Source organism: Elephantulus edwardii, unplaced genomic scaffold (assembly GCF_000299155.1).
Source record: "Elephantulus edwardii isolate Elephantulus edwardi_28Jun2011 unplaced genomic scaffold, EleEdw1.0 scaffold00266, whole genome shotgun sequence".
Classification (NCBI taxonomy): Eukaryota; Metazoa; Chordata; class Mammalia; order Macroscelidea; family Macroscelididae; genus Elephantulus; species Elephantulus edwardii.
The window spans coordinates 138,362-158,751 of NW_006400016.1; the positions used below are offsets into that span (position 1 = coordinate 138,362).

General features: G+C 38.7%; 1 protein-coding gene across 1 annotated transcript in view; it reads left to right on the plus strand.

Moving 5' to 3' along the window:
- Positions 1-1,107: 1,107 nt before the first annotated feature.
- LOC102847291 (zinc finger protein 569-like) overlaps positions 1,108-20,390 on the plus strand; it is a 50,039-nt gene continuing 30,756 nt past the window's right edge. Inside the window, exon 1 of the mRNA XM_006899703.1 lies at positions 1,108-1,113. Coding sequence (XP_006899765.1) covers positions 1,108-1,113 — 6 coding nt within the window. The remainder of the gene's footprint in view (positions 1,114-20,390) is intronic.

Genomic DNA, 20,390 nt, shown 5'->3' on the forward strand with positions numbered 1-20,390 from the left:
CCACAGCTTCTCTATCCATTCGTTTGTTGATGGGCACTTAGGGTTGTTTCCAACTCCTTGCTATTGTGAACAAAGCTGCAATAAACATGGGTGTGCATATATCTGCTTGGATGTCAGTTATGGTCTCTTTGGGATATATTCCCAGTTGTGGAATTGCTGGGTCAAATGGTATCTCTATTTGCAACTTTTTGAGAAAGCGCCATACAATCTTCCACAGTGGTTGCACCATTTTACACTCCCACCAACAGTGAATAAGGGTTCCAGTTTCTCTACAACCTTGCCAGCATTTGTTGCTTTTGCATCTCTCTTAGAGCTAGGGATTTTGAACATTTCTTCATGTGCTTTTTAGCCATCTGAATGTCTTCTTTGGTGAAGTATCTGTTCATATCCTGTGCCCATTTTTCTATTGGATTATTTACCTTTATCTTGTTGTGGTGCTCAAGTATTTTATAAATTCTGGATATAAGTCCCTTATCTGATATGTCATTACCAAATCATTTTTCCCAGTCGGTGGCTTCCCTTTTTACCCTTTTGGAGAAGTTTTTGGATATGCATAGGGATTTGATTCTTAGAAGATCCCATTCATTTATTTTCTCTTCTCCTGGCTGTAGGTGAGATCAAAACTCTTAATCACTGCTGGTAGTAATGTAAAATGGTATAGCCACTGTAGAAAGCGGTCTAGCACTTTCTCAAAAAGTTGGAAATAAAAATACCATCTGACTCAGCAATTTCACTTCTGGGAATATACCCTAAAGAAACGAGAGCCACACCTCAAACTCATGAGTCTGCACACCCATAGTTATAGTTGCATTATTCACACTAGCAAAGTGATGGAAGCTGTCCAAGTGCCCATCAACAAACATTCACAGAATGGAATATTACATAGCATTGAAAAACAGTGAACTCGGGAGCTCTGGTGGCCTAGTGGCAAGAAGCTGCACTACAATCCCAGAGGCACATGGTTCAAATCCATCAGATGCTCTGCCGGGGAAGGAGGGACAATCTCCTCCTGTACCAGTCAGATCTGATTTGACGGTACACACAAATAATAATAAAAAAAATTTTTTTTAAAAAAAGAAAAACAGTGAACTCTTAAAACACTACACAATGCAGGTGAGCCCAGAGGACATTATGCTGAGTGAAAGATCTCAGTCACAAAAGGACAAATACTGCATAACACCAGTTATAAAATAGGATTTCATGGTTTGTGGAGGAGAGAATAGGAAAAGAGTGGACAGATAATAAACACTGCATTGGAACGGAGAAGAGGAAGAACTGTCCAAAAGGACTATATAATAAGGTATTATATGTATAACAACAATCTGAAAAAAGAAGTGGTTTGCAAATTGAACTGGAGGAGGGCAAAAGAAGGAGGAAGTGGGAAGAAAATATGCAAGAATGAAGGAATGAAAAAAGCAACAAGAATTTAAGTCTTACTGCCACTGATACTACTAATACACACCACTTATATGCACACATTCCTTATTCCTGCCTTGAAGGAGCATTTCATTCCTATTTGATTGCTAATTATTTTAAAATCTTAGTACAGCAAAATTAGTATTTTGTTAGTTTCATAGTTGTCCATACCCTTTCCCGAAGTTGTAAGTTTTCCTCTTGCACTGTAAACTGTTTCTTTCTATACAGAACTATTACCAAATTGATGGGATACTCAGACATGCACTTCAGTTTGCATCCACTTTACACCTAAATTCCATTCAGTCACGCCAGTCATTCTAACACTTTTGTGTTACAAATCTTTTTGGCCTTTCTGATGGACCTAAGTGTCATTCACTAGAGAATGACCTTTCATCTACTTTGTGGGTGGAGATATCTAAAACCACAAAGCAAACTTAGTCTAAGTTTTTATTCTGTTTCTTAGATCTGTCTTCACAAGTCTAACCCCCTCCAGAAAGAAGAAATGAGGGAGTCACAGGTAAATTTTAAATAGTATGTTTGTTTTTTGCTTTGTAAAAAAAAAATGCTGTTTAAATAGAGTTCAGTAATTCATTTAGGAAATTGGGAAAACCTACAGATAACACATATTTTCAAAGGAAATACAGTTTCTAGGAAAGAGTTTCAGAGAAAAATTAAAATGTGGTTATGTAGAATGCATTCAGCTGGAGATTAAAGTTGAACTTCACATTTGAATCTCATCATTATAGATAAGGCAGACCAAATCAGAAACTGGTTACATTATGGAATTTGAAATGTTCATAAGAACAAAAATAAACATTTCTTAACAGCATTAAGGTACTCATTTGTACCTGTTGTTGTTAGGTGTTATAAGCTCTGATTCTTAGAGACCCTGTATAGAACAAAATGCTTGATGTTCACTCTTGTGTCATCCCTACAAATAGGTGGATTTAACTCATTGCTACAGCCCTATGTCAACTCATCTCATTGAGAAGCTCTCTTTTTTTGCTGACCCTCAACTTTATCAAGTATGATGTCTTTTTCTAGAGATTTATCCCTCCTGATAACTTGTCACTTCTAAAGTGCATTCTGGCTGTACTTCTTCCAGAAAAGAGTTGTTTTTTAAATTTACCATTGTTGATAGTGACAAGTTGGCTTTGACATATAGCACCTCTACTTGTAACAGATTGAAACTCTCTGATCCTTTGCAAGCCTCAGAATTTCTGCTATGCTAATGTGCACTGTTGCAGTTACTGTCACCTGAGGGTCTTCCTCTCCTTCACCAACCCTCCACTTTTCCAAGCATGGTACCCTTTTCTAGGAACTGATTCCTTTTGATAACAAGCCAGAAATATTCCTGAAATGATTCCATTTCCACCAGTGCTTTTTGGTATGGTAACTCTATTATTTTATTCTTCTTTTTGTGCTTATTCATAATCCAGTTTTTTGTTCCAAATCATTCAATATTGCAAATTTAGGCTTGAATTTTTTCTTCTATCTTATCACTTGAGAAATACTAAGCATATTCTTCCCCTTTGATTTTCTAACTCTGAATCTTTGCACTTTCATTACAATTCTTTGTCTTCTTGAGCTAATCTTTGAAATCTATTCAGCTCTTTAGATAATAATTTCTTATACCTATTTTATTTTCAAAAGTAAATTGTAGAGTCTCTTCTTACATTCATTTTGGTCTTTTCTTTTTTAATGACATTTTGCTTTCTTCATGTCTGATGTACTAGATGTCATCTTATAACTCCTGTGATCAGTCTATTTTTGAGATGATCTCTAAATCAGGTGACACCTACTCAGCATTGTACTTGGACTTTTATGGATTTGCTTTCATTTTCCTCAGCTTCAACTTAGACTTACATATGAGCAATTGATAACCTGCTCATTGTCAGCCCCTGGCCTTATTCTGCTTATGTTAATGAGTGTCTATGTTCCATCTGGTGAGTTTTATGTATATAATCCTTTGTGTTATGAAAATGTTTTTCCCAATGAGTAGGTTGCTAATCTTAAAAATTCCACCATGAAGAAAAAAAAAATTCCACCATGGAATTTCTGGTAGTGTTTCTATCTATTAACAAGGCCATATCTTTTATTCCACCTTGGTGCTTTTGTACCTGTGGGGGTGGCAGAAGCTTTTGCCATGAGTTGCTTCTCTATTGTCTGGCCCCCCAGTTCTGCCTGCACGGCTTCCAGTCTCCCAGTTCTGCCCAGCGGTGTGTCCCTCCATCTCCCCTCTGCGCCTCCTGGGACAGATTTCAGCAACAGTGTGTCTCTGGAGACTAAGGTGAGTCTGATACAGGCTCTGGTCTTTGCAATCACTTGTTATGCATCAGAGAGTTGGACAATGACTAGGGAGGATAGAAGGAGAATTGATGCCTTTGAGCTGTGGTGCTAGAGAAGAGTATTGAGGGTACCATGGACTGCCAAGAAAACAAACAGATTCATCCTGGAGAGGGTTAAACCGGGCTACTTCTTGGAGGCAAGGATTCTGAGGATTCATCGGACACACTATGGACGTGTTGTAAGGAGGGACAGGTTCTTGGAAAGGGACATCATGATTGGGAGGGTGGAGGGATGGTGCAGGAGGGGAAGACCCTCTATGAGGTGGATTGATTCAGTGACAGGGGTAATTGGGATGGGTGTGTCAGAGGCAGTACAATTGGCACAGAATAGAGCAGGGTTTAGGGCTGTTGTACACAGGGACGCTATGAGTCGCAAACGACTCGACAGCACATAACAACAAACAACATCTTTTGTTCCTTCCTGTTGTCCAATTTTCTCATTCTAATTGTTAGTAATTATCAATACATCTTGATAGTATGTTTAATCAGTTTGACAATGCAGAAGTTAGTAAAAATCTTCAACTTTTTAACTTTCACCATTTGAATAAATAACCATATTATCTTGTCCTTTTGTATGTCCTATCACTGACTATATTATATTTCAGGTTAGACCTTGAAGTGTCCTTTGTGTCTGTATGTGCAAACCATTGCACTTCAGTTTGTCATTCTCGCATAGTAAACTATATGATTGTCCAGTTCAAAATGGCCAGTACTGATTTATTTCCACTCACTACTGCCTGATAAATCAATCTTTATATAACCCAGTTTACTTTTCACTTTTTTCAAGTCCTAGATTAAAGCTTTGTACATTCCATGTTCTTATTTTTTAATGGATGTTTGCAGTTGTTACTTCTCATTTTAATTGAAGCCACAACCACCACCACCTCCTCCCTTACCCCAGTCCACTTTGCTATGCATCTCTTATTCTGGACTGTCATCATGCAAATAATACCTAATCTTTCCTCATCTGTTTCAATGCAATATTTATCATTTTGCACTCTTTTCTTAGTTATCCCCCAACCCCTATGTCAGTCCTGTTTTATAACAGTGGCATTATGCAGTGTTTGCCCTTTTGTGACTAAAATGCATCACTAAGCATAAAGTCCTCCAGGGTCACCCATTTTATATAATATTTTATTAGTTCCTTGGTTTTCAGTGGTACGTAGTATTCCATTGTGTGAATATACCACAGCTTCCCTATCAATTAATTTGTTGATGGGCACTTGGGTTGCTTCCATCTCTTTGCTTTTGTGAACAGCATAGCAATAAACATAGGTTTGCATATATCTGTTTGGGTGGCATTTTGTTTTCTTCTCATTTTCAAGGGAAGAGTTTTCAGTGTTTTTCCACTTGGTATAATAGTCAACTATTACTTTTTTCATTAATACCCTTAATCATGTTGAAGAGCCTCCTCTTCATTCCTACCTGTTAAGTGTCTTCATCAGGAAGTGTGACAGATTTTATCAGGTGATTTTTGTGAACTGATCGAAACAATTGGCTTACCTCACATTGAGCACTGCACATGTGCTGTTTGTGTACTTTCTTCTGCCTTCTAGGGATAGTGAAATGCCCAAAAAAAAGGTCCTTCACCATATCTGTGTTGGAATTGACTATCTTTGGCAGGATAGTTTAGTGTGTTGCCCCCACAGGGCACTTCTCTTACTAGGATTGGAGTAGGGTGCTCTCTGAAATTCTGTCCACCTACAGCCTACTTCCTAGATCTGGTGCACTTGTAGGTCAGGCCCCAAGTGCGTGGCACCTGTGTGCCCTCTACCCCATCACACTGGCAGAGTGAGCCATTTCTGACTTTAATGCACTCATCTCCTGTACTAACATTAACACCATCTCTGGCCATGCAGGTACCTCTGAGGCCCACAGAAACTGTCCCAGATTAGATGTCCCATCCTCAGTGCTCCCTAGGCTGGCAGAGATGCTTTCCAGATCTCAGAACCATGTTTCTAGCTCTCCCCAGGGCCAGTGAAAGCTCTATCCTTGGCCAAACACTTAGACCTCAACTGTGTCCAAAGAGCAGAAACTGCCATAACCTCACACCCTGCCAGACTTCTACTGGATGAGCTCAGACTCCATCCCAGAATGGATATCTCGACTGCAATCAGCTCTGTTGTTGTTATGTGCCATTGAGTCGCCTGCGACTCATAGTGACCCTATGTACAACAGCCCTAAACTCTGCCCTATCCTGTGTCAATCTCACCATCTCCGACACACCTACCCCCATTACTCCAGTCACTGAATCAATCCATCTCATCGAGGGTCTTCCTCTCCTGCACTATTCCTCCACTCTCCCAAGCCTGATGTCCTTCTCCAGGGACTGGTCAGACAAAGCTTCAGAATCCTTGCCTCCACGGAGCAGCCTGGCTTCACCCTCTCCAGGATAACCTTGTTTGTTTTCCTAGCAGTCCATGGTACATTCAATACTCTTCTCCAACACCACAGTTCAAAGGCATCAGTTCTTCTATCCTCCCTAGTCATTGTCCAGCTCTCTGATGCATAGCAAGTGATTGCAAAGACCATGGCATGTATCAGGCACACCTTAGTCTCCAGACTGACATCTTTGCACTTCAGCACTTTAGATAGGTCTCTAACTGCAGACTTTCCCATTGCAATACGTCTTTTAATATCCTGGCTGCTGTGCCAAGAGTGTTGGCTGTGGATCCAAGCAAATAAAAACTGTGAACAATCTCAGTCTCTTCACCATCCATTATGATCCTGCCAATCGGCCCAGTGGTGAAAATCTTTGTTTTCTTGATATTGAGTCTCAGTCCATACTGAAGACTACAATCCCTGACCTTCCACAGCTCTGCAGTGGGAAAACCAGCAACCAGAGGTCCAGCCACTTCTCTTCCTCAGAGTACTCCTTTTCCTTTCTTCTTGTTTCTGTTCTTTTCTCATTGCTACCCTTTCTGTGATTTGTAGGGTTTTTTCCATTTCTTTGTCTGCTTTTTTCTTTTGATTTTGCATTTGCTCTTTCTTTTGTCTTTCACCCTTCCACTTTCTAATCTTTCTCCCCATTCTGTTTGTACCCCTCCCAAGATTAGGTTTTCCTTTTTTTGGTCCACTTTTCTTTCTTTGTTGAGGTTGGGGTTCCACCCCCTTTCATTTTTTTGTTGTCCCATCTGCCAAGAGACAACAATAACATCCCCATTATCTGGCCACAGATGTTCCTACTGCAATGTCACCCACTGAGCAAAAGTAAAATCTACTCTTGTACCAAATTGTAAATAGCACCCCTGCCCTCATCCGCTATACAGGAGCAGCAAATAGATAAGTACATACACACCTCCATCCTCTCACACCCACCAGAAGACAGGAGGTGAAAAACTAATAATTGTCAAGCTATCAAGCTAAGCAGTATACTTCTCCCCCTTAATCTTATATGTCCAAACAATAAAATTAAAAGACAACACTACTTACTATAAAGGCAACAGGTAACTTCCTGTCACATAAAAAACAGAACAAGATGGCACAAATTACCAAGAAACAGAGCCAGAAAATCTTCCAGAGGAGGAAATGCTATTGAAACTTCTGGGTAATTAATTAAAAAGAATTAAATATTTTCAATTGAGAAAAATTTCTTGATGTAAGAAAGTTTGAGGGAACCAGAAACAAAGTCAAGGAAGAAAATAGATAAAACTCTTGAAGAATTAAGAAAATAATACTAGAACAAATTAACAAAATAAGTTGAAAATTGGAAACCATTCTAAATAACAAATTTAAGATTAAAATTTCAGAGAAAGGTAACACTTAGAAAAGACAAAGAATTGAATATACAGAACACAAAATTGAACATTTAAGATAAATCTATCATTGATAATATGATAGGGGAATAATTGAAAAAAGAGTGAAGGAAAATGAAGAAAGTACAAGAATTACATGTAACATTATCAAGAGGATTAATTTGTATATGATTGGAATTGCAGAGCAGGAAGAAGTATAAAACACAGAGAAAATAGTTGACTTCTAGAATAATGCTTCCAAAATATTTTGCATACAAGAAGCTCAAAAATTCCTAAAAAGAATAGGGTGGAAGTCATAAAAACATACCATCATAAAACTTTTAAAAGCTAAGTGTGCTGCACCACTTGCAAACTTAGTAATTCTTTGTGTTTTACCTCCTGTTTTTTGGTGAGTCTGGTAGGATCTTCTGGGATGTTGTTGTTGTTGTTATGTGCCGTCGAGGCACCTGCGACTCATAGCGACCCTATAGTAGTTATATACTTAACTTTTTTAGTAACTCCCAGATTATTTTACATAGCTGTACCATTTTAAATCCCTTCCAGCAAAGAATGTTCCAATTTCTTGACAATTTCATAAACATTTGTTTAAAAAAATAATTTTCGTTTCAATGGAGGAGTGAAGCTGTATCTCCTTATAATTTTAATTGCCACTTCTCTAATGGCATCCCTGTGGTATAAACAGTTAATCATTTGAGTTAGTCAAAAGGCTAAAGGTTTTCAATCTACCCGGAGGCACCCCAAAAGACAGATTTGGTATTCTGCTTCTGAAAATTCACAGCCTTTAAAATCTGATGTTACAGTTCTGCTGCATACACGTGACCACTGCCATGAGTTGCAATTGACTCAGTAACATTTAATAAGAATAACTCATGTTGATCATCTTTTCATGTACTTGTTGGCCTTTTGGATATCCTCTTTGGTGAGATGTCTTTCAAATTCTTTTCCCATTTTTTTTATTGGGTGTGCATCTTTTTTAAATTGTGGACTTTTAGAATATATGCGATATGTTAGACCCTTATACTGTTATATTGTTACTGAAAATGTTCTCCCAATGTATAGATTATTTCTTCACTTTGTTAATAAAGTTCTTCAAAAAAAGTATTTTGTTTTATGAAGTATATAGTTTATTTCTTCTGTCAACTGTCCTCTGTTGTAATGTTGACATGATTAAAAACTAGGCCTCACTGCCAGAACTCTACATTTTATTATGAGAATTTTATATATTTTGTTGTCAAATGTTGGTCTGCGTTCCATTTAAAAGCTTTTTTGCTTATGGTGATAGCTCGGTTCATTCTATATGTGGATATTCAGTTTCCCTAAGACTACTGAAGAGATATTTTCCTTCTCAGTTAAATGGACATAGTATCCTTCCTGAAAATCAGGTCATAGAGATGTGTGGATTTCTTTCTGTACCCTTGATTCTGTTCCATTTGTTTATATGCTTGCAGTTATACCAGTATGAGGCTATTTTTTTTAAATTTCTTTTAATGAAAGTTTACAGAGACTTTATATTTCCATTCATTCATTGTTGCACACTTTCCTCCTTGCCCACCCCTCCCCCCAGTTCCCATTTTTCTTTGAAAAGTAAAAAAAAATTCTTTTCATTGTTATACAGTCCTCCACCCACCCCCCACCTCCCCGTCCACTCCACTATTCAGCTCTTATTCTGGGCTCTTGTCAAGACAATAATACCTAATCATATTCCTCCTAAACAGTTCTCTCCCTCATCTGTTTCAATGCACTATACATTATTTATTCCCTTTTAGTTTCCCCCGAACCCCGATGTCAGTCCTGCTTTATAGCAGTCGCATTATGCAGTATTTGTCCTTTTATGACTGAGATATTTCACTCAGCATAATGTCCTCCAGGGTCACCCATTTTGTATAATATTTTATGAGTTCCTTGTTTTTCAATGCAGCATGGTATTCCATTGTGCATTCCATAGTATTCCATAGCTTCTCTATTCATTTGTTTGTTGATGGGCACTTGGGTCATTTCAAACTATTTGCTGTTGTGTGCATATATCTGTTTGGGTGGCAGTTCTGGTTTCTTTAGGGTACATTCCCAGTAGTGGCATTGCTGGGTCAAATGGTATTTCTATTTCCACCGAGAAAGCACCATACTGCCTTCCATTGTGGTTATACCATTTTACACTCCCACAAACAGTGAATTAAGGGTTCCAGTTTCTCTACATTCTCGCCAGCATTTGTTGTTTGCCGTTCTGTTAAATTTTGCTATTCTTACTGAGTTGAGATAATATCTCATAGCTGTTTTGATTTACATCTCTCTTAGAGTGAGGGGTTTTTAGCATTTCTTCATGTGTTTGTTTGCCATCTGAATATTTTCTTTGGTGAAGTGTCTGTTCATATCCTGTGCCCATTTTTCTATTGGATTATTTACCTTTATCTTGTTGTGGTGAGTACCAGGCTATTTTAATTACAGTGACCATACCAGCAGCCAGGAAATAAAAAGAAACATTCCCTTGGAGAAGGTCTGCTGTCAGGGACAGTATCTAGAGTGCTAAATAACAACATCAGTCTGGAGACTAAGGTGCACCTGATCCAGGCCATAGCCTTTGAAAGCTGGACTGTGACAAAGAATGATAGAAAGAGAATTGATGCCTTTGAGGTGTGGTGTTGGAGAAGAGTATTGAATATACCATAGACTGCCAGGAGAACAAACACGTTCATCCTGGAGAGGGTGAAATCAGGCTGCTCCTTAGAGGCAAGAATTCTGAGGCTAAGTCTGACCTACTTTAGACATATTGCAAGGAGGGACCAGTCCTTGGAGAGGAACATCATGCTTGGAAGGGTGGAGGGACAGCGCAAAAGAGGAAGAACCTGGGTGAGATGGATTGATTCAGTGACTAGGGTAATGAGGGTAGGTATGTCAGAGACAGTAAGTTTGGCACAGAGATAGAGCACATTTCAGGGCTATTGTATTCAGTTAGAAGTCCCTCAACAGCACATAACAACAATATAGTACATTTTTTAATTAGAGAATGAGAGTTTTTCTAGTTTGTTATTCTTCACTAGAATGTTTTTAGTTATTCACAGTCTCTCACCTATCCATATAAATGTAAGGATTATTTTTTCTGTTTCTGTAAAGAGGCTGATGAAAATCTGATGGGAATTGAACAGAATTTATAGCTTGCTTTGGGTAGCAAATTTTAACTGAAACTTTAACTCTATTAAGCCTTCCATGAACACAGAACACACCCTTTCATGTATTTAACACGTTACCACAAATGACGGCAAATGTGTTTCTAAGCATGGCCGTCAATTTAAAAAGTGTGTGGCAACATGTTAAAAATACCACAAATAAAAAACCTACTGCCTTTGATTTGATCCCTGCTCACTGCAACTCTCTATCAAGTCAGAGGCTCTAAACCTTTATAGGATGAAACTACTCATCTTTCTCCCTTATAGCAGTTGATGGATTCAAACTGCTGACCTTTCAGTTAGCAATACAGTATTTAACACACTATGCTACTACAGTCCCTTTACTTTTGTCTTCATTTCTTTTAGTAATGTTTTATGTATACAAGTCTTGCCTTCCTATATTTATATATAAATATTCTTTCAGACGCTTGTTTTAAATTTTTTTAATTTTTATTATTTTGTATGCGTGTACCGTCAAATCAGATCTGACAGGTACAGGAGGAGATTGTCCCTCCTTTTCCGGCAGAGCATCTGGTGGATTCGAACTGTGTACCTCTGGGATTGCAGTGAAGCTTCTTGCCACTAGGCCACCAGACCTCCCCCTGTTTTAAATTTTTGTTTGTTGATTTTATACCCTACCACTTCACTTTGTTAATTTTAATACTATGGATTCTTTGAGATAGTGTAAAAAGAGCAAAGGCCACATGAAGATGACCATGTCTGACTTTTACTGACTTCACAAAGGGGAACTATCTCTATCAACAGCATCAATAACACAAAACCAATTTCCATGAGACTTGACTCCCACACTCTCATACCTCTTTCTACTCATCTCAACATCATTCTTACTTTTGGGGTCCAAACTATGATGCAATAGGTCACAGACCACATAGAACCATTGGGCAAGTCAAAAGTTTGCAAGCCAACGTAGCAGAATACAGTCAGAACGGCTTCTAAAATGTGCTCACTGGCATATCAGCCTTGAGCTTCATGGCTTTAGGCCAGTGTTACAAAGTTCTCAGTTATGTGAATTAAGGCCTCCCACGCACAGTTGTCCAACAAACTTGCGCAAAGTCTCTTAGAACCAGTTCCAGTGGTGTAGCATTCCCAAGGTCCCACCATGGTGTAGCTGGAGCAAGAACATCTGGGCTCAGAGCGCATCCTTCTTCTTATTCTTTGTTGGGGTGATGAAGGTCTAATTCTCCTGCTGGATTGCTCCGTTTAATGGCGAGACTAGCCAACCCCTTAGTGGATTGGTAGATAGCCAAGCCCCTTGTGGATAGGCTAACTTGCCAAATTTGCATATTCCTGCCCATCTGCACAGCAAAGGCAAACTATGGTTTGGAAAGTCATATTGAAAAATAAATTCCACAGTTGGTCCATAGAATCATGGACGGGATCTATGAAAAGGTTGGATGGTTTTATTTCTGCCTTCCTGATTTGGATCACATTTATTTTCTTTTCAGTCTAATTGCTCTGACTAGATTTTTTAGAATATTACATAGCAGTGGTGAAAGTGACAGCTTCCTTGATTCTTGATCTAGGTGCTATTTTTCTTGTAAAATCTGTGACATTGGTTTTTATGTTATTTCAAGGTTGGGAGCTGTGGTAGCATTGTCTATAGAGGGTTGTGCTACTAACCCAGAGGCTGTACTTCTCTGTCAGGTTGAGTCTGCCAGTGGTTTCATGGGAGAGCCAGTCTCCTCCTATGTGATTTATTGTCTCAGAAACCCTCTGGAGGGGCAACTATGTGTTGATTTTAACTCAGCAATAATGAATGAATGAATTTAAGGATCCAATTTCCTGAGGAAAATACATTGTATGAGGATAAATCTTGGACTGAAGCAGTATCAGCAAGAATACATCTTAATGTACTCATGTTTTTAATTTTGATTGATGCAACTACTACACTATGCTATCTTTTCACTCATCCTTTAGCTTCAGCCCTACTTCTTTTCCAAGTACTTTGTGCATTTATTTTGGTCATCATCCCATTTAATGGGAAATTTCAACAGTACTCTGGATTTCAAGTCTCTTGCCCTGAAATATTCCCTTTGTTTCTTGAACCTGTTTATTGAACACACACACACACACAGAGAGAGAGAGAGGAAGAAATTCTTGTTATCATTGTGACATTAAGTTAACTGTGGCTTCTAGTGACCTTATGAATAGCCGACCTGAACTTTGTCCTAATCTCTGTCATCCTCACCATCTCGAGCACATTTGAACCCACTGTTACAGTGACCATGTCAATCCATCTTGTTGTGGGTCTTTCTTTTGCTGACCTTTCCAAGCTTGATATCCTTTTCCAAGGACTGGCCCCTACTTAACAACATGCCCAAAGTAGGTTAGATAGAGTTTCACTATACTTGCCTCCAAGGATCACTCTGATTTCACTTTTTCCAGGATAGACGTGTTTTTTCTCTTGGTAACTTATGAAATATTCAGTATTCTTCTCTGACACCACATCTCAAAGGCATTGATTCTTCTGTCATCTTTAGTCATTTTCCAACTTTCAGATGCATAGAAAGTAATTGAAAAGATCATGGCATGGATCAGTATTGAAGAGTGAGTGCTCTGGAGAAGTCCCTGACAGCAGATTTCCCCCAATGTGATAAGTCTCTATTTTCTTGACTGCTGGTACCAAGGGTATTGATTGTGGATCCAAGTAAGATGAAATTTTTAACAAAGTAAATCTTTTCTCTGTTTGTCATGATGTTGCCTGTGTTAATGGGGATTTTTGGTTTCTTGTTGTTTAGGTGTAATCTATATTGAAGGCCATAGTTCTAAGTGAGGATTTTCTATTTGTACCAGTCTACCAGGAACCTTCTACTTTTCATCCAGGATCCATCTGACTTTGGCAATGATGTCCCTGGTGCCACAGCCTCTTCTAAATCCTGCATGAACTTCTGACAGTTCTCTATCTGTCAGACAGTACTCTATCTCTATCTGTACTGTTCCAGCCATTTTTTAATGCTCCTCAGCATTATTTTGTTTGTAATGTGTTATTAATGATAGAATTCGATAGTTTCCACATTCAGTTGCATCACCTTTCTTGAGAACGGAACAAATATGGATCTTTTCCAATCCATTGGCCAGACAGCTGTCCCCCAAATTTCTTGGCATAGACTGGTGCGTGCATCCAGGGCTGCATCTGTTAATTGAAACAAGTCAATAGGTATCACACTGATCCTTGCGGTTTTATTTTTTTGCCAGTGCCTTAAATGCAACTTCTACTTCCTCCTTCATTACCATTGGCTCCTGATTATATGGTACTTGCTGAAATTTTTCAGTGTCAATTAGTTCTTTCTGGTACAGTGATTCTGTGTATTCCCTCCATCTTCTTCTTCTTCTTTTCTTTTTTTCACCCCCCAACCCCGCACCATCTTCTTTTGATGTTTTCTGGGTCATTCAGTATATTGCCCATATAGCATCTTTCAGTATTGTGACTCAAGGCTTAAATTTGGTTTTCAGTTCTTTCAGCTTGAGAAATGCAGAGCAAGTTCTTCCCTTTTTATTCTCCAATTCCAGCTCTCTCCACGTTCCATTATAATACTTTGCTTCATCTTCCTGACCTACCCTTTGAAATAATCTGTTCAGCTCTTTTACTTCAGCATATTTTCCTTTTGTTTTGGCTTCTCAATGTTCTAGTGCAATTTTTAGAGTCTCTTCTGACATCCATTTTTATTTTTTTCTTTCTTGTCTGTTTTTATAATGATCTTTTGTTTTCTTCATGGATTGTATCCTTGATATCATCCCACAATATATCTGGTCTTTGATCACTGGTGTTCAATCAGTGCCTCAATCCTATTCCTAAGATGATCTTGAAGTTCAGATTGAATTGATTCAAGATCACATCTTGGTTCCTGTGGAATTATTTTAATTTTCTTTGGTCTCAGTTTGAACTTGTACGTTAGTAATTAATGGTCTGATCCATAGGCCACCCCTGGACTATTTTTGACTACCTATATTGACCTTTTGGTCTTTGAGCTGTGGTCTTATGCACTTAACATCCCATAGTTGGCCAAAAGAATATACAAATATGTCTCGGAGAAGGTACAGCCAGAGTGCTCCTTGGAGGCAAGAATGATGAGGCTTTGTCTCACATACTTTGGGCATGTTGCTAGGAGGAGCAGACTTCCTTAGAAAAGGACATTATGCTAGGAAGGGTGAAGGGAGGCAAAGGAAAGGAAGACCCTTGACCAAGTAGATTGACATGGTGACTGCTGCAGTGGACTCTGATGTCTCAGGAAGTGTGAGGATGGCACAGGATAGGACAGGGTTTAGATCTTTAGTTCATAACATTGCTATGAATTGTACATGACTCAATGGCACCTAACAACAACTACTATGAACCCTTAGTCTTAGAGGATGTGTGCAGTCATATTCATAGTGCTTTTCTATTGTTGTTGTTGTTGTTAGGTGGTATTGACCCATAGCAACCCTATAAACAATAGAGTGAAATGTTGCCCTACCTCTGCTGTCCTTATGACTGCCTCAAGCCCACTGTTGTAGTCACTGTATCAATTCATCTCATTGAGAGACTTCTCTCTTTTCAGCATGATGTTTTTCCAAGGCCTCTTGGAAACATGCCCAGGATATGTGAGATAAAAGTTTACCAGCCTTGCCTGTAGTCAAGAAAATATTTTTCTCAGCCTTTTAGGTTCAAATCATCTTTAGGCCTAAAACTGTCCTTTTAGGGCCTACAAATAAATCCCCTAGAAATATTGTGTGTTAATTTCTGATGGTTCTGTTCTGTCTAACTCATCTTTGGTATAAATCCTCAATGAATGGGGAATATGCATAGGTCCACCTATATTTCTAGTGCTTGCACTTTTTTTCCTTATGGACATATATTTAGGAGCATTTCCATAAGAGAAGTTAGATTTGTGTATTCAAACCACATTACGTTCAATAAATTTTCAGTAGTATATCTTTTCTAGAACTTATTCTGTCACTTTTTTGATACTTTTTTCTCATAAGTTTGGTTCTAATATTTTAAAAAAATAATTAGGAATCTTATTTCTTTGTTGGTATCTGCAGGATTTGGTCAGTGACCCACTTTTCAATAAGACGCCCAACAAGATGGATTGACACAGTAACTGTAACAACGGGCTCAAATGTGTCAGAAACCATGAGAGTGGCACAAGATTAGGTAAGGTTCCGATATGTTGTTGATAGTGTTACTACAAGTCACAGTCTACTAGATGGCACCTAACTAACAACAATAGCAACTCTTTGAACAATCATATTCTATTTTTATGGCTGAATATGCAACTATCTACTGATAATAATCAGTTAAAAACCAATACATTAACAGCTAACTGCTGATGACCAACAAATCCTCATTTCCATTTTAGATTTCTCCTGATCATGTGAACAGTATCTCCAATTTTCAAATCTATAAAGAAGTCAATTAAGCTATTCTACAATCGTTATAACATAGATCTCATTTTAGGATAGAAATTTTTTTAAAATTTTATTATTTTTTCTGTGTGTACCGTCAGGTTGGATCTGACTGATACAGGAGGAGATTGCCCCTCCTTCTCCAGCAGAGCATCTGGTGGATTCAAACAGAGTACCTCTGGGATTACAGTGCAGCTTCTTGCTACTAGGCTACCAGAGCTCCAGAAATTTTCTTTTTAACTATGAATATGACACTCTTCTTCCTCAGTTTTTCATTCCTGGGGTAATTGATCATATAACTGTTTAATTCAAAGTGGCCCGTGGCAGTCCATCCCAGCTCACTAATGACTAAAATGTTGATCTCCATGTGTACCACTTCATTTTTTTACAAATTCCAGTTTCTACATTCATACTTTGTACATTTCACATTACAATTATTAAAGGATGCTTGCATGTGTTTCTCCTCATTTTGAGTGACTTCCAATCTGGGCTTTACCTGTAATTACTGTATTCCTCTATTTTTAAATGTATCTTAAAATACAATGTTGTTAGTGATAGGATACTATCCACATGCATTCAGGAAGATCTGTTAATATGACTGTTATCCAAATATATGCACCAACAACTAAAGCAAAAGAGAAGGAAATTGAGGATTTCTATCAACTTTTGCTTTGATAAAACATGGAGCTCTGGTGGCCTCATGGTAAGGAAGCAGTGCTGCCGTCTCAAAGGTGTGCAGTTTAAATCCACTAGCTAGATATACATTCTCCTATTGTGCAGATAACTGCCTCTGAAAACCCACTGGTGGGTCAGCTACATGTTGGTTCTGACTTGATAGTACACAACAACAACAACAACAACAACCAGCATTTGCTATTTGACATTAACTAATCATACAATCTAGATGCATTCATAATTATTAATAACTAGAATGTGAAAGTTGAAAACAAGAAGGAATGGTGAGGATGATGAGCCTCTGAAAGTGGGCCAACAAAAGCAAGCTTGACAGCTGGAATTTGAGTAAGGTCCCGTCACGTGCCAGTCGACAAGAGTCTATGCACATGCCTGCCTGGAGTGCATCTGTGCACATGCCCTGTGCCCATAGTGAGTCTGCATACATGTCCCACGCCCAGTTCTGTGCCCTGTGCCTGCACCCATGCCCGCGCCCCACACTCGTGCCCATGCCCACGCCTCCATGCTCTGCCTTAAATCTCTTCACATCAGTTAACTGCCTTCAGTCTGGAATGTCTTGGTCTGCAACAGTTATAAACAGAAGAGGCTGTTTTCACAGGCCCTGAACTGAAACTTCCCTGCCCCACCCTCATCTGGAGCAGTCACTTCAAATCAAGAACCTATCATTGCCTCAGGCATGAAAAACTCTACCACAGCAGTATCACGAAAGAAGCAGGGTACAACACACCCTACACAGGCCCAAAGCACGATGTCATCCCCAAAAAAGTGACACAGTATCAATGAATTTCCTGAAGCTAGAAAGTCTGATGAAACTTTATGACACAGAATTAAAAAGAACAATGATTTAATATTTTCTATGGGTGAAAGACAAACTTGGAAGAATTACAGGACAATGACTCGGGCCAAGAAATAAAAACTATACACAAGTCCTAGAGGACACATCACTCCGTCCTGGGAAACTATCCTCTTGTATCAGCACCTTGCTGCAAATGGAAGAGAAGAGGCATTAACCCACAAGAAGTCAATCCTGGAGTTGAAGTTCATGACAAAGGACTTTTTCTTGGAACCTTCTGAGCAAAGAAGCTGTCCTTGATACTTGCACCCAAGAGCTGTAGACACTCTTCAATTGAAGAGATACTAGCTGCATCATTAGAGACTGACAGCAGCATGAGATGTTCAGAATCACAGAACTCCTGATGGCTTGCAATTTAAGCCATCATATCAAGGGCTGGTCAAAGGTGTTGAATGGTGTAGGTAGAAGTAGGAAGGGATGGTGGTGGAGTAGGGAAAGGGGTGGGTCAAAATACACGTGGCAAGGGTGGGTAGCAACATTGAATCTTTTGGTCATTTTTCTAATTGGGTAAATGTCTTTCATCTTCTGTTTTCTATAAAATACTTGTCTATCAGATACTATTATAAACAAACAAACAAAAATACAAATTAAGACAGACTAGGAAGAAAAATTGGCCATCCAATTCCAAAATTCGAAAACCCTATGTACAATAGAGCACACATAGACAAGCACTTAGACTGGCAGACATGGCAGTTGACACTGGTATCTCAGATATGGAAACACAAAGGAGGAGGAACAGCTGTAAGCAGACACTAATGATTGGAACATAGAGTATGAAAAGCATGAATGTAGGGAAATTGGATGTTGTTAAGAAATTAATGCACTGCAATCCCAAAGGTGTGTGGTTCGAATTCACCAGATGCTTTGCTGGAGAAAGAGGGACAATCTCCTCCTGTACCAGTCAGATCTCATTTAATGGTACACACACACACACACACACACACACACACACACACACATAATTTTAAAAAGAGAAAGAAATGGAATACATAAATATTGACATACTACATATTGGCGAAGTGAGATGGCTTGGCATGGGACATTTTGAATCAGATGATCTATGCTGGGGATGAAAAGGTGAGAAAAAATAGGGTTGATTTCATAATTTAAAAAGTCATTTCTAAAGGGAGCTCTGGTGGCCTAGTGACAAGAAGCTGCCCTACAATCTCAGAGGTACTCAGTTTGAATCCACCAGATGCTCTGCTGGAGAAGGAGGGGCAATCTGCTCCTGTACCAGTCTGGTCCGGTTTGATGGTACACACACAAAAAGTAATAAAAAAATAAAATAAGTAAAAAGTTCTTTCTAGATCCATCATGAAATACAGTGTGGTGAGTGACAGGATAATATCCATAAACATACAAGAAAGTCCAGTGAATACCACTATCATTCAAATATATGCACCAACAACTAGAGCCAAAGAGGAGGAAATGGAAGACATATACCAACTTTTGCAGTCAGAAATTGATCAAACATGCAATCAAGATGCATTGATAATAATGGGGGACTGGAACACAAAAGTTGAAAACAGGGAAGAAGAATAAGGAACTGGAAAACATGGACTCAGTGACAAAAATGAGGCTGGAGATAGAATGATAGAATTCTGACATTCAATGATTTATTCATTGCAATTACCTTTTATAAGAAACACAAATGTGGACTATACACATGGATTTCATCTGATGGTATGAACAGGAATCAAATTGATTACATTTGTGGAAAGAATTGCTGGAGAAGCTCAATATCAGTGGTGAAAACCAGGCCAGGTGCTGATTGTGGGACAGACCACCAACTACTTACATGCAAGTTCAAGCTAAATTTGAAGAAAATAAAATCAAACTCACGGGAACCAAAATTTGACCTTAAGTCTATCCCACTCAAATTTCAAAACCATCTCAAGAAGAGGTTTGAGGCCTTGAGCACCAATGAGTGCTTGACCAAATGAGCTGTGGGAGGATATCAAGAATATCATCCATAGGAATGCAAAAGATCATTACAAAGGCTGAAGAAGAAGAAAAGACCAAGATGGATGTCAGATGAGACTCTGAATATTGCATTAGAGTGCTGAGAAGCCAAAGCTAAAGGAAGAAATCAAGAAATTAAAGAGCTGAACAGAAAATTTCAAAGGGCAGCTTGGGACAACAAGGCAAAATACTAAATGTGAAAAGAGCTGTAGTCAGAAAATCAAAAGGGCCAAACTCGTTCAGCATTTCTTAAGCTGAAGGAGTTGAAAAACAAATTCAAGCCACTAGTGGCAATACTTAAGGATGCTTTGGGTAGAGTGTTAAAGGATCCAAAAAGCATTAAAAGAAGATTGAAGGCAAACACAGAGTCACTGTACCAGAAGGAATTGGCTGACATAGAAAAATTTCGTGAAATAACGTATAAGCAGGAGCCTGTGGTGATGAAGGAGGAAGTTCAAGTTGCTCTAAAAGAATTGGCAAAAACAAGGCTCCAGGAGTTGACAGCATATCCTAGTTGACATATTTCAACAAACAGACGCTGCCCTGGATGTGCTCGCTAAGTTGTGCCAAGAAATCTGGAGGACAGCGAGCTGGCCACCTTACTGGAAAAGATCAATATTTTTTTTCCATTCCAAAGAAAAGTGACCCAACAGAGTGCAGAAATTGTCTAACAATATCATTAATAACAAATGCAAGCAAGATTCTGCTGAAAATTATCCAAAAATGACTGCACTCTGTCGGGTCATTTTTCTTTGGAATGGGAATGATAGAAAGAGAATTGATGCCTTTGAGCTGT